Source organism: Leuresthes tenuis, unplaced genomic scaffold, assembly GCF_036924035.1.
Source record: "Leuresthes tenuis unplaced genomic scaffold, fLeuTen1.0.hap1 SCAF_10, whole genome shotgun sequence".
Taxonomy (NCBI): Eukaryota; Metazoa; Chordata; class Actinopteri; order Atheriniformes; family Atherinopsidae; genus Leuresthes; species Leuresthes tenuis.
This window is the reverse complement of record NW_027325364.1, coordinates 17749297-17761343: the sequence shown is the minus strand read 5'-3', so window position 1 is coordinate 17761343 and position 12047 is coordinate 17749297. Positions and strand designations below refer to the sequence as shown.

At 43.7% G+C, this 12047-nt stretch overlaps 2 protein-coding genes across 3 annotated transcripts; both read left to right on the top strand.

Moving 5' to 3' along the window:
- The first annotated feature begins 27 nt into the window (after positions 1-27).
- On the top strand, positions 28-2386 carry pigv (phosphatidylinositol glycan anchor biosynthesis, class V). Its single transcript, XM_072394569.1, has 3 exons — positions 28-404; positions 608-1774; positions 1866-2386. Exons 1-3 carry the CDS (start codon positions 336-338, stop codon positions 2151-2153), a joined length of 1524 nt encoding a protein of 507 aa, XP_072250670.1. The 5' UTR covers positions 28-335; the 3' UTR covers positions 2154-2386.
- A 2280-nt stretch (positions 2387-4666) lies between these two features.
- zdhhc18a (zinc finger DHHC-type palmitoyltransferase 18a) lies at positions 4667-11633 on the top strand. 2 transcript variants are annotated; one of them, XM_072394568.1, is made up of 10 exons: positions 4667-5313; positions 5441-5601; positions 5857-6006; positions 6279-6416; positions 6497-6548; positions 7555-7657; positions 7756-7868; positions 7954-8059; positions 9199-9269; positions 9934-10023. In XM_072394568.1, exons 1-9 carry the CDS (start codon positions 5081-5083, stop codon positions 9238-9240), a joined length of 1098 nt encoding a protein of 365 aa, XP_072250669.1. In that variant the 5' UTR covers positions 4667-5080; the 3' UTR covers positions 9241-9269; positions 9934-10023. The 2 variants fall into 2 exon arrangements, with proteins under 2 accessions (XP_072250669.1, XP_072250668.1); XM_072394567.1 differs by lacking the exon at positions 9199-9269 and having other exon boundaries at positions 9934-11633.
- The last annotated feature ends 414 nt before the right edge of the window (positions 11634-12047 follow it).

The following is a 12047-nucleotide window of genomic DNA, read 5'->3' as shown; positions in this document are numbered from 1 at the left end:
GTTTTGATACCGTGTTTACGCACCGGAAGTAAAAAAGCCGTTTGAAAGGAAGTTTCCTGCTTCAGGATGAGGATGTGAGGACAAAGCTTGTAGCTAAGCGACAAATTAATGCTGCTCGAAGAATTCCCTTTTGGTGAAATTTTGTTTTTTACCATCTCTGCAGTGGGTAAACGATTAAAACGTTTTAAAGCTAATTTCCAGATTTTTTTTTTTTAGTCCCCTCAGCTAGGTATGTTTTATGGAAAATATGTCAAATCCAGCAGTGAGTGCCTCGTAGCAGCGGCAGTGCTCATGGCTGTCATAACCGGCTTTTCCACATTTGGTCCGTCTCATCAATGACTATGGATGTGAAAGCAGTTCTGGAGTTTGCCACGGTAACCAGGGGTCTGTCCCTATTTTTGCAGGTAAGTTTAAAGACTGTTGTAAATTTGTCCACTTCGTTGATCGGCATTGTTTTCGTGTTTTGTGTTTATTGTGTTCGTACCAGCCCCGTTTTTCCGCAACGTGCCCTCTACACAGTGTAAAAGTACAATAGTCTGCATTACTGTTCCCATACCATCAAAGTCTTTATGTATTTATATCTATAATGTGGAGCATTTCTTTTCAGGCTGTCTTGAATGCGGCCATTCCTGATCACGAAGCTGATGCATTCAGTCCCCCTCGGACAGAGGAGCCCCTGTATTTGGACTCTGTGGTGGAGTGGTTGTTCGGTGGCCTCTCACACTGGGATGCTGAGCATTTCCTCTTCATCGCAGAGCGAGGATACCTCTATGAGCACAACTTTGCATTTTTCCCCCTGTTCCCTGTAATCCTTCGAGGCCTGGCAGAGACGCTGCTGTGGCCCCTCAGCAGCTGGCTGAGTGTGCGGGGGCGTTTACTGGTGGCTGTTGCTCTGGGGAACAGTGCCCTCTTCCTGCTGAGTGTGGTTGCCCTGCATGCTCTCAGCAGAATAGTTCTGCAGGACAGACGTCTTGCTCTTCTTGCCAGCCTGCTGTACTGCATCACGCCTGCAAATGTTTTCATGACTGCTGGGTACTCTGAGAGCCTGTTTGCTGCGCTCACTTTTGGTGGGCTTTTCCTCCTGGAGAAAGGGTTCACCTTCAGAGCCTGCCTGGCCCTCAGCATAGCCACTGCAGCTCGCTCAAATGGACTTGTGAACATAGGGTTTCTGCTATATCTCCCATCACTGCACGCCATTACCCAGATTCGTGTATATCGTACGACCACAAGAGGCCACAGTAAAGTCCTGCACTACCTCTGGGTCATCATCTCCCTCATGCTCACCTCCCTGTTAGGGACTGCAATTATTGCCCTCCCTTTCTGCGCATTCCAGTACTATGGCTATCGGACGTTTTGCACCCCTTCCACCTCCCTGGAACAGATCCACCCTGCTCTTCTGTCGCTGGCTGAGAGGAAGGGCTATCGAGTTCCAGATGAAAACGGTCCGCCGCCCCTCTGGTGTATGAGACCCCTCCCCCTGCTTTATTCCCACATCCAGGATGTGTATTGGGATGTGGGCTTCCTCCGTTACTTTGAGCTGAAGCAGATACCAAACTTTATTCTGGCTCTGCCCATGGCTACACTCGGTATAATGGCTGCTTATGCATATTTTCAAACTAATCCTGAACTTTGTATGAGGCTTGGACTTTGGGAGTCCGGAGCAAACAAAGGACTTGACAAACCCGCACCAGGCTTCTTCAACCCCAGAGTGTTTGTGTATGTTGTCCATTCGGCTGTTCTCTTGGTGTTTGGAACGCTCTGCATGCATGTGCAGGTAAGAAAATCATATCAATTTCTTGTGGACCGTCCAAGTCAAGCTTTGTGTAAGGGATATTTATGCTGCCTGTTTTGATCTTCTCTTCCAGGTTCTGACCAGATTCATGGCCTCCTCCTCTCCTGTTCCCTTCTGGATAAGTGCTCACCTGCTCCTCCTAAACGAGCCTCTTCTTCACCGAAGGAAAACATCAAACCCTAATGTGCAGCTACACACCCACTCCAGAAACGGCTGCACGCACACACCTCAAAACCCCGTCATTGCACTGCTGCCACACTTTAAATCCTGTTCTCCCACCACACAGAGCATACTGGGATACTTCCTCTCATACTGGGTACTGGGCCTCGCACTGCATTGCAACTTCTTGCCATGGACTTGAATGAAGACTTTTAAGGTTCGACGTATCCGCGTCGGACTGGACTTTTCGTTGAATTATAGATAGTGAAGTCAGACGTGTCCTTGTTGCACCTCACCAACAGAAACATTTTCTTCTCCAGACATCATTTAGTGGTATAACATTCAGATTTAGTGACCATGAAAGTAATTGCAAACATCAGCAATACATATTATCAGCATCTTAATTATTTAAAAGAAAAGAAAGAGCTCAGTTGCTGCTCCTCATGTTCCTGTGGCGCCGGGCCACCAGTCCCGCACAGCTTATTGTGACAAAAAAATGTGTTTTTGACGCTAATTTCTTTATGATATGGGTAAGTTTAATTTGCACTGTTTCGTGTTTGTAGTTGTTTGAGTAAAGCTCAAATGTGGTTGCATGGCTGTGATGTAAGAAAAAACCCCACAAAAAATCATTTTATTTAGAGTCTTATCCCCTGCATGTTTAAGATAATTATTCCAAGTTGAGGTTTGGGACTTTTTAACTGAAAATGGGGGAGAAAATAAATAAATAAATAAAAGAGACTCAATTTTATTTGCTTTGATTTTTATCTGAGACTAAATGTTGTAAATGTTCCACAGTGTGTTTTGTTGTAAGTCTGTGCTGGGCAGGTACAAAACGTCCTAAATCTAACTGAAAAAAGCTCAAAACTTGCAGTTACGGTGTGTTCTAAACATGTATCGTCCCTTCATCTACGAAACGCATCTTTTACTACGGTGTAAACAGAACGAATTGTATATTACATATGTGACACATGCAGGGATCTCTTTCAAACCAGTAGAGGTTGCTGTGACTCATGAAATGACCTGCGGCCGCCTCTTATACCTGAATGTTTTTTCAGGGATGTTGATTCAGCTAATATATGGTTGTTTTTTTTTGTCTTTAAATCTTGAACCCATACTACTCTGCAGGTGGTAGGTTCTGCCCCCCCCTTCCAGTTTCGGTCCATTCGGCAGATTTCAGCTCTCCAAAAACTGCTCGTGGGATTTAAGTCGGCGCTCGTCGCTAGCCAGCTGAAAAGAGTCTGTTTTGTCTGTTCTGTGTTTCCTTTTTGAGCTGCTCGTGTTCAGTTTGGTGTGTTTTAGGTCACTGTGCTGCTGAAAGACTAAAGACCTAAACCTCAGACATTTTCACTGTTATCTGAGCAGGCCGACAGCATGATAGCACCTCCACCGTGTTTTACCTTAGATAGGCTATCCTTGCACTTCATTCCCTTAGAGCTCTGCCTTAATAAGTAAGAAGACGATCAAAAAAGGTTTCCACTTATCTGTAGAAGAACTTGCAAAAGATAAAGAGTGAAAAAGACTGAACGGTTGCTATGATTTGTCATTCAATGAAAGGCACTGAATAAACTCGTGGAGCACAAATGTGATTAAACACTTTAACACACATTCTGGTGTATGAAGGAGTCTGCATTTTCTAATGATGACAAGTTTGAAGAACAGCTGTCACGCAGACCAGTCGTTGACCTTGAATTCCATAAAACATCTGAAACACTTAGTTTGTCATCTGTTATTCATCACAAGAACGAGGAGTGTTCGGTATGCTGTTAAGTGCATCACAGCCTCCAAAGTCTTTTTCTCAGCAGCTCACGTGGCAAATGTTCAGAGAGATTTAGTACTCGTTTAAAGAAAAATAGCATAACAGTGGATACATTTACTACAGTGAGAAAACTACAAGGTTTCATGAACAAAACGTGGAGCTGAAAGTGCTGATTAGGTTTTGGTGATATGGTTTTGCAGAGCTTTAGCTCGTCGCGGTGATCACATAGTGACAAATCACAGATACGTCTTACACTATCTGGAGGAAATATGTTTCAAACCCAGTGAGTAATAAATTAACATTTTATTGCATCTTTTAGAAAAATCTAATTTGCCTTCCAATTCTCATTCAGCTCACCCAGTACAACTACAACAATAATAATACAAAATGGACATTGTAAACTATCACACAGCCGCATTTTGATTGCATCTTTGAAAACCTGTCACTAAAAGCTTAAAGTAGCACCAGAAAGGTTTGTGAACTGATACCTTTTGTGCTTCTGTTTTGAGATGTGTATGGGTATGGCTGTACACGTGTAGGGTTGCCACGGGGATTTGTTTCCATGACAGTAGTGTTACATCCCACAGCTACAAGAGAAAAGAGAGGGACCAAAGAGCGAATAGTTAGCCAAATTATCAAATGTTACATTGAAAGAAGCAAGTAAAATGACCCTCTCAGGTTAGCAAATTTGCTTAAACTGATGTCTTTTTTATTTATTTATGTTTTAATTATTTATAAAGAGAGTACAATCTGACCCAAACCTGGATATCTGCTTTAACAAATCCTTGTTGTAGTTTTCATATGCACAGTGGAACAGGCAGCTCCTGTCAATCCAGATTATCCCGGCTCACAAACAAACCCCTGATTTACAAATAATCTGTGTGCGCGGCGCATATGATTTTGTCTTTACAAATTAGCGGAACCTGCGTGACTACGTCATCGTCACGCCGTGACGTACATTGGCTGACAGGAACAGAAAAGGAGAACATGAATTAGTGAATTGCTGCAATAAGCCGGAGAAGCTGTCGGCCAGTTTGTGTTGAATCATTTATAAAAGTCGACTTTATTTATCCAAATGGGTATCGATATTTATGTACGGCTTTAATGTACCTACCAAACATGCTAGTTAAGTCGGAATCTACTCGTGAATGGATACAACTCTTACAAGTGACCTACGGAGAAGAATGCCTTTGTTGGTACATTAGCTAGCTGGGGTTAGCTTCAGTTTGGGCGACTGGACGCTAGCAGAACTAGTAGAAATACGGATGTCCACACTGAATTTTGAGAGAATCGTCTCTCCAGAGTTCGGGGTATAGAGACAGTTTAGTCGGTGCCTTTGCCTGTCTCCGAACTGCGTCGACGCCGTTTACACGATGAAGAACTGCGAGTACCAGCAGATCGACCCGCGGGCGCTGTCGGCGCCGCCGCTGTCGGCGCAGAACCACACCGAGAGGAAGGCGCAATGTACGCGGAGAAAATGGGAAGTGTTCCCAGGGAAGAACAGGTTTTTCTGCGATGGACGGCTCATCCTAGCCAGGCAGAGCGGCGTCCTTCCTCTGACACTGGGCCTTATTGTTGTCACCTGTGGCCTTTTCTTTGCATTTGAGTGAGTAACTTGTTCCCGTGTATGCCTGATTCACAGGTCCTGACTAAAACATGAAAGGGGTCTGCTGGCGTGCATGTGGAAGTTTGTTTAATATATGTGTTGATTAAAGATGGTTTCTCTTCCGCAGTTGCCCGTTCCTAGTGGAGCACCTGACCGTCTTCATACCTGTGATAGGTGGGGTGCTTTTTGTGTTTGTTGTCATGTCCCTGATGAGAACCAGCTTTACAGACCCAGGCATTTTACCCAGGGCCACTCCAGATGAAGCTGCAGACATAGAGAGGCAGATAGGTAAGGCACATGCTGGAAGCGTATCCCCGCTGTGGGACAGATGGCTTTGCCATATGGAAGACATGTTTGTTGTTGAACTACAGACCCACACCTAAGCAGATTACTCTGTCATGTCTGAGAAGCAGCAACACTAGACATACCCAAAATGTATGTGTTTTATAGAGCTGTTACCGTATCACATGGTGGCTTCTTAGGTCAAATGTTTTGATGAAATGTGGACGTGTCAGTGAGTGACTACCCCTGGTCTATTTTAAGATACCTCAGGATCATCAACATATCGCCCCCCTCCGCGTACCAGGGAGATCCTCATCAACCAGCAGGTGGTAAAGCTCAAGTACTGCTTTACTTGTAAGATGTTCCGGCCTCCTCGGACCTCCCACTGCAGTCTGTGTGACAACTGTGTTGGTAAGGTTGTTGTAGCTGTAGAGAGTATAACATGCTGCTGTTTGGCTGGAGGGTGTTTTGTTTCCCCCACTGTGAAGTTCTCTTTATGTTTTTAATTATTGAATTGAATTGTCCCATTTTCTTGATTTAGAATGTAAGGATTGATTGGCTGCTGTCTGATTTAATCAAACTGTGTTATGGGACCTGGTATATCTCATCTTCAGCTCATGTCAACACCAAAATTGCTAACCCCATGTTTCTAACCCCTGCTATGTGCTCTTTTCACCCATCAGAACGATTTGATCACCACTGCCCATGGGTGGGGAACTGTGTTGGAAAGCGCAATTACCGCTTTTTCTACAGCTTCATCATCTCTCTGTCTTTTCTGACGTCTTTCATATTTGGCTGCGTCGTCACACACATCACCTTGCGTAAGTATGCAAGAGGAAGGAAATGAACGTTCCTGCCATCTTATAGAGGACGGTTTCCTGATTTATCTTTTCTTTTCCAGGATCTCAAGCAGGCAAAAGCCTTGTTCAAGCCATTCAGGAGAGCCCCGCGAGATATCCTTTGAGGAGTCAGAGATTTCTTTCTTTTTTTTTTATTTTTTATTTGCTGCTTATTTTGTGCTAAGAAATTGCAAAACTTGTGGTGTGGATGAGGCATTTCCTACAGCTCATTTGATCGGATCAGACAGTTGGCATCATACAAAGCAGTGCTTTTAGGCAGATGGCTTTCAAGTAGCAAGTGTGCTGCTTTGGGAACTTGGAGGACGGATAAAGAACTGTAGTACTACAGTTCTTTATCCACAAAGAGGTTGTGGGTTAGCTTCCTCATGGTGTGTATGACATGCAAGACACTGCTATCAGTTTCTTAGTGTGGGTGTATTTCTGAATTTAGAACTTTATTTATTTATGAAACGTGACTTCGTGTGACGTATCCAGACATGTTTTGCAGTTTCTGGCATCGGTTTCCAATATGAGTCAATTCATAAATCATATTCGACTTAATTGGTCATGAATTCCGAGAAAACGATTGCCTCAAACTATTTGTCATTGCTGCGTTTAGACACAAGAAATGAAAATAAACTGTCGCAGAACAAGTTCAGTTCGATCTCAGTAACATGTTCTGTTATTATTTATTTATTTTTTCCCATTTGACAGCAGTTGTGCTGCTAATGGACGAGAGTTTAAAAGGACACAAAAAACGGACAGAGGCAGGCTTATTTTTCATTACTTGCGCTATTAAGTTCTTCAAATTGGCTCAAGGTCAAGGTGTTAAAATCAACTAAGAAATGCAGCTTTCAGCTAATTTCTCCACACGGCTGACAAGAAGTTGACTTCAGTAGCTTAAAAAATCCCAAGTTTTAACAAAGCAAGTGTTTTCCAACTTGGTCTATGATGTTTCTGTGTCCCTGCGGCAGAGCTGCCGCCGTCCGTGTTAGACTTCATGGGATTCTCATGTTTGTGAATTTATTTTGTCACGATGGGAGGACAACAAGTTCAACTTCCCCACCCTTCTCATAGCAGTGATAACGGTGACTTTAGGCCTTGACTCATCCCTGTGCACCGTGGTGGAGCTGGTGATTTGTTTCTTCTCCATTTGGTCTATTCTGGGCCTCTCAGGCTTCCATACCTACTTAGTGGCCTCCAATCTCACCACAAATGAAGATGTAAGTAAAGATGTTTCACAATGACAAAACTGAATTTGTGATTGATGCTCGGTTTAAAATGCTTAGAGAAGCATCAACCTTTCCGTGTTCATTAACAGATTAAAGGGTCTTGGTCAAGTAAAAGAGGTGCAGAAGAGTCTGGGAACCCGTACAGTTACAGCAACATTATTACCAACTGCTGTGTGACGTTATGTGGCCCCATGCCCCCGAGGTAAGTTACACTGTTAGGAGGCTTATGTTGGCTTATGTTCCAAATTTTAGTGCTTCATAACAGAATCCTATGTTCTGTTCTGTAGTCTGATTGACAGAAGAGGCTTCCTTCCTCCCGATGAAGCGATCCCTGCTGCTTCTGCCTCGGAGGTAGAACTGCCTCCCTTCACAGTCAAGAACGACGTAAACATGGTAGGATGAAACAGCTTGTGGTCCCTTCCGAGTCCCGACTGCCCCATAGCTCGTGCGGTTTTTAGCCCTACCCACTGTGTGTCTTCACCCGCTGTGTCCTCCTACATCCTCTCGACACCTCCAACTCCAGCCTCCCGAAGTAGATTTGGCTACCTGAAATGCCATTAATGTCTTCCCAATATTTTCTATGTATTATCTCTGAAAGTTAAAAAAAAAAAAAAAGGGGGGGGGGGGGGGGGGGGCATGTAATTGTTTCATCAGTTACGAATGATTTAATGGTCCACATCAACTTCATTAGGCTAGTGTAAGCAGCTCAGAACATACACAATACAAAGCAAAGTAATCACAGCAGAAGTGATTAAACAAGCTCATTAAAGATGGAACTATAAAGAAGATTCTGTGAGATTTTTTAATGTTTATTTTTTATGTTAAGGTCAGTGTTGAGCGACTTAGTGGCTGACAGAACGTCAGACAGCTGCAGGTGTGTAGAGGTAAACCTCAAGAGGTTAACTGTGGCACTTTTTGTTCTTATTCGTTTTATTTGTTGGCTCAGACTTCAGGAATTCAATGCTTTGCTGTGTCATGCTCCTTGTTACCGAACTGCTGAGTCAGCTTGTATGTTGTGGTGAAGGTTTATGCAAACAAACCAGTGTTTAAATGCTGTGTTTTTATCAGTACGTGCAAGTGGAAACCCGTTGGGTCATCGGCACTTTATCGAGAGACCTTTATCAAACGCCTCGATTCTACGTTTGTCCTAATGATGTCAACATATCAAAAGTCTGTTATTTGCAATGTATGTTGCTTTATAACAAATTTTTATTTTTACATGCATTCGCAGGCTTTCTTTTATTTGTTGAATAAACATTATTTTTGTATTTTGAAGGTTTTGGTCTGTTTTGAGTTTTTTATTTATTTTTTTTAGTCTTCAGTTTTTCACATCTTAACACGACTGACTGCAGGATTGAAAATACTTGGAAGAAGTTGTGATCTGTGTTTTGTTTTGTTTTTTTCTTTCCTCAGGAATTGCGTTAACGAACAGAATGATTTATGCATCATGAACCTTGCGTACGGGTGTATCTTAAAAGCTACATGAGAGATCTGACACTCAGTGTTGTGCTGTATCCATTCCCCTCTGCTAGGAGGAGAACTGTCAGGATTTTTCATTGTCCTGCACAGCCTGAAGGGCACTGCTGCATGTAGACAGTTGATGGTAAGAGTAGGGCTGAACATTAAACCAATCACATCATCCCCTCGCTCGCCATCCACTGAATCTTCTGTAGTGTTACATTTGGGGTTGTCTTTGCATTCGCTGTTAACTTAACGTTTACATTTTCCTTTTTGCATTGGCTTTTTTTCCCCTTTTTTTGTGATTGGTTTGTGGTGAGGGTGTGGATCACTGTTTACTGTGACTGTGCATGCTTCATGATCATTCATTCTACTACTCATTAACATGTGCTCGCTCAGCGCTGGATCTGAAGGGCTGATGATCTTGTTGGATTTGCTCTCGTTACAGTTGGGTGTTGTTGTGCATGCATGGTGACACAAATCAATACAAGTCCACTCTTTGAGTCAGAAACACAGGATGAATCTAACTCTCTCTGTACCCATGTTCAACATGTTTGCCTTATCTCACTGTCTGCGTCTAACTCCCCTCCTCCATGCTTCTCCATTTGAACCTGTTGATGTCGTCAGGGCTCCCGCTGCTTTTACTGCGATTATGAGTTCCAAACTAATCCTCTGAATCCCACTGCAGAATATTTGACGCACGCTTGCCCTGTCGTACATGTTGTCATCGCCGCTTCCCCTTCCCATAAAGCAGTGTGCTCAGTTTTCTTCTCTTTTCTTCTTTTCCCTGCTTCCTCCTCTTCCCGCAGTGCACTCGGAGCACAAAGGACATCTTGGAGAGGATGGTCCACTCCTCCGACTTTCACTGCTTGTGCCCTCCAGGGACCCCGAAGACCATCCCGCTGAACCAGGAGGTTCCCAGCGCCGCAGCACCAACCCCAGAGCCTTCACCCTCCGCTGGCTGCTCACGACAGCCTTTAGCTGCTCCTTGTCCTGCATTCAGCAGAAGCAGCGACAGGGACTCGCTGCACTCCATCAATCCGGCCTTCCGCCTGGCTTCTCCGTCACCATCGCTCAGCCACACCGCCCTGATCCTGGGCAGTGCGCCTGACCTCGGTTTTATCCCTTTGCAGTGAGCGGGAGTCGGTGTGGACAGCTCCGGCTGCACGCCGTGGCTGTGGCTACACAGAAACCTCTTCCTCATGGTGGTCACGATGCATGTTGAAACATGGTCTCTCAAGATGTCATTGTAGGAGTTGATTCAGTTATATCACCAGTATCCTATTGAGTTTGTCCTTCTGAATGAAGGGGAATCTTAGTAACACTTGGAAGCACAAAGATTTTTTTTTAACACCTGTCTTTAAGACCCTAATTAAGCCTTCACACCTTCGGCAGAACCTCAGTGTTTAAGTTCCTGCTAGTATCTTATGCAAGCAAATGTTTGAATTGGGGAATGCTGAGTTTATGACTGTGAATGCACAAAGTGCGGAGACAAAAGTTGTATTTTTACCGAATGGGCATTCTCTGGATATTAAGCCATTTTAAGTTTATCAACTCAAGAGTTGGCCTCATGCCCTGCCATTCTCCATCGGCATCATCAAAGTGTCATTAGGTGGGCGTGGTTTAACAGTCTGGAGATAAATTGGTAATCTGAAGGGGAGCGTAATGTGCATCTTAATTTTTCATTTCAGTTCTTCTGTGAAGGTTTGTGTGGCTGGATTTTTTTGTAAGCACTTCTGCATGTCAGAGGGTCTTAGAATAGCGAATGTCTTTTTATGAATTATGTTAGGAAGCTTTTTGGAAAGAGAGATTTCTAAAATAGAATGAGTTTGTGACAAAGTGAAACATGTAGCCTTTCAGGAAAAAAAAAAAGAAGAAGCATCTCCGTGTTTCATAATGAACTCTTTTATTCCTCGTCTAATATCTTGGACCTCAAAACAAAAATACTGAAGTCACAGTTGCTGCGAATTTGTTTTGTTTTTTTCAGGACTTGGTTGGCAGTATTCATCAGTGGCACACTGTTTACTTTTTATATAAACTGCTGGGATCCTTCTTAGTTTCTGCTTTTTCTTTGTCAAAAAGGCACAATGTGAAGAGGTTCTCCGGCACGTCCCTGAGGCCTCTTTCATGTTTGTGACCTTTTACTGCTCTTAAAGCATGAAACCTCTGTCATGATGGTTAACAGTTTATTTTTTTCCTTGTGAGACTATTGTACCACTAGAGGGCAGGATGTGAATATTTAGTCACGTGGACAGCAATAGAAGAAATGCCTTTTTATGTTATTTATTTTTTTGTAACTGAGCTTTGAAGCTGTACATAGGTTGTGAGTTTGTGCAGAGCCCCTCTGCTGTAGTCAGTGGGGGGGGGGGGTCTCTCATTTATTAGTCTGCAGCACGACCCGTAGGTTGGGTAGACGATTACAAGCAGTGCTTGTACGAACAAACTTGTTGAGTTTTGTAGTGTAGCAGTGGAACTGTAACATTTGGTCAATAAATATAAGTTTTGTGGACTTTGGACTATTTATTTCAACCCCCCCCCCCGCCCCCCCGGAAGGATCACAAATTTTTTTCTGCAGATTTTTGAGCGCTTCAAAAATATACAGACTAAAACAGACTTGATTGAATCGTCCTAACCTCATTTTCTGTTGGCACACTCAAACTGATTCGAGTCAAGTTCTTATGTGGTGTAAGCGGGGTTCGCTCCTCCCGACAGCTCCCTGTTGGAAACTGTGAGGCGCTGCGTGCCGACCACATGTGCCCAGAGAGGCATGCGTAAAGTGATTCAAATGTGTGGGGACGGCGGCTGACACGAACCTGCACTGAAAGACGGGTGAGGAATTCATGGGTGACTCCGTTGGGTTAGACCCGGACATCAGTAGTGGGTCATATGCCACAAGGTTCTAATGCAGCAGGTTATGTGTAAT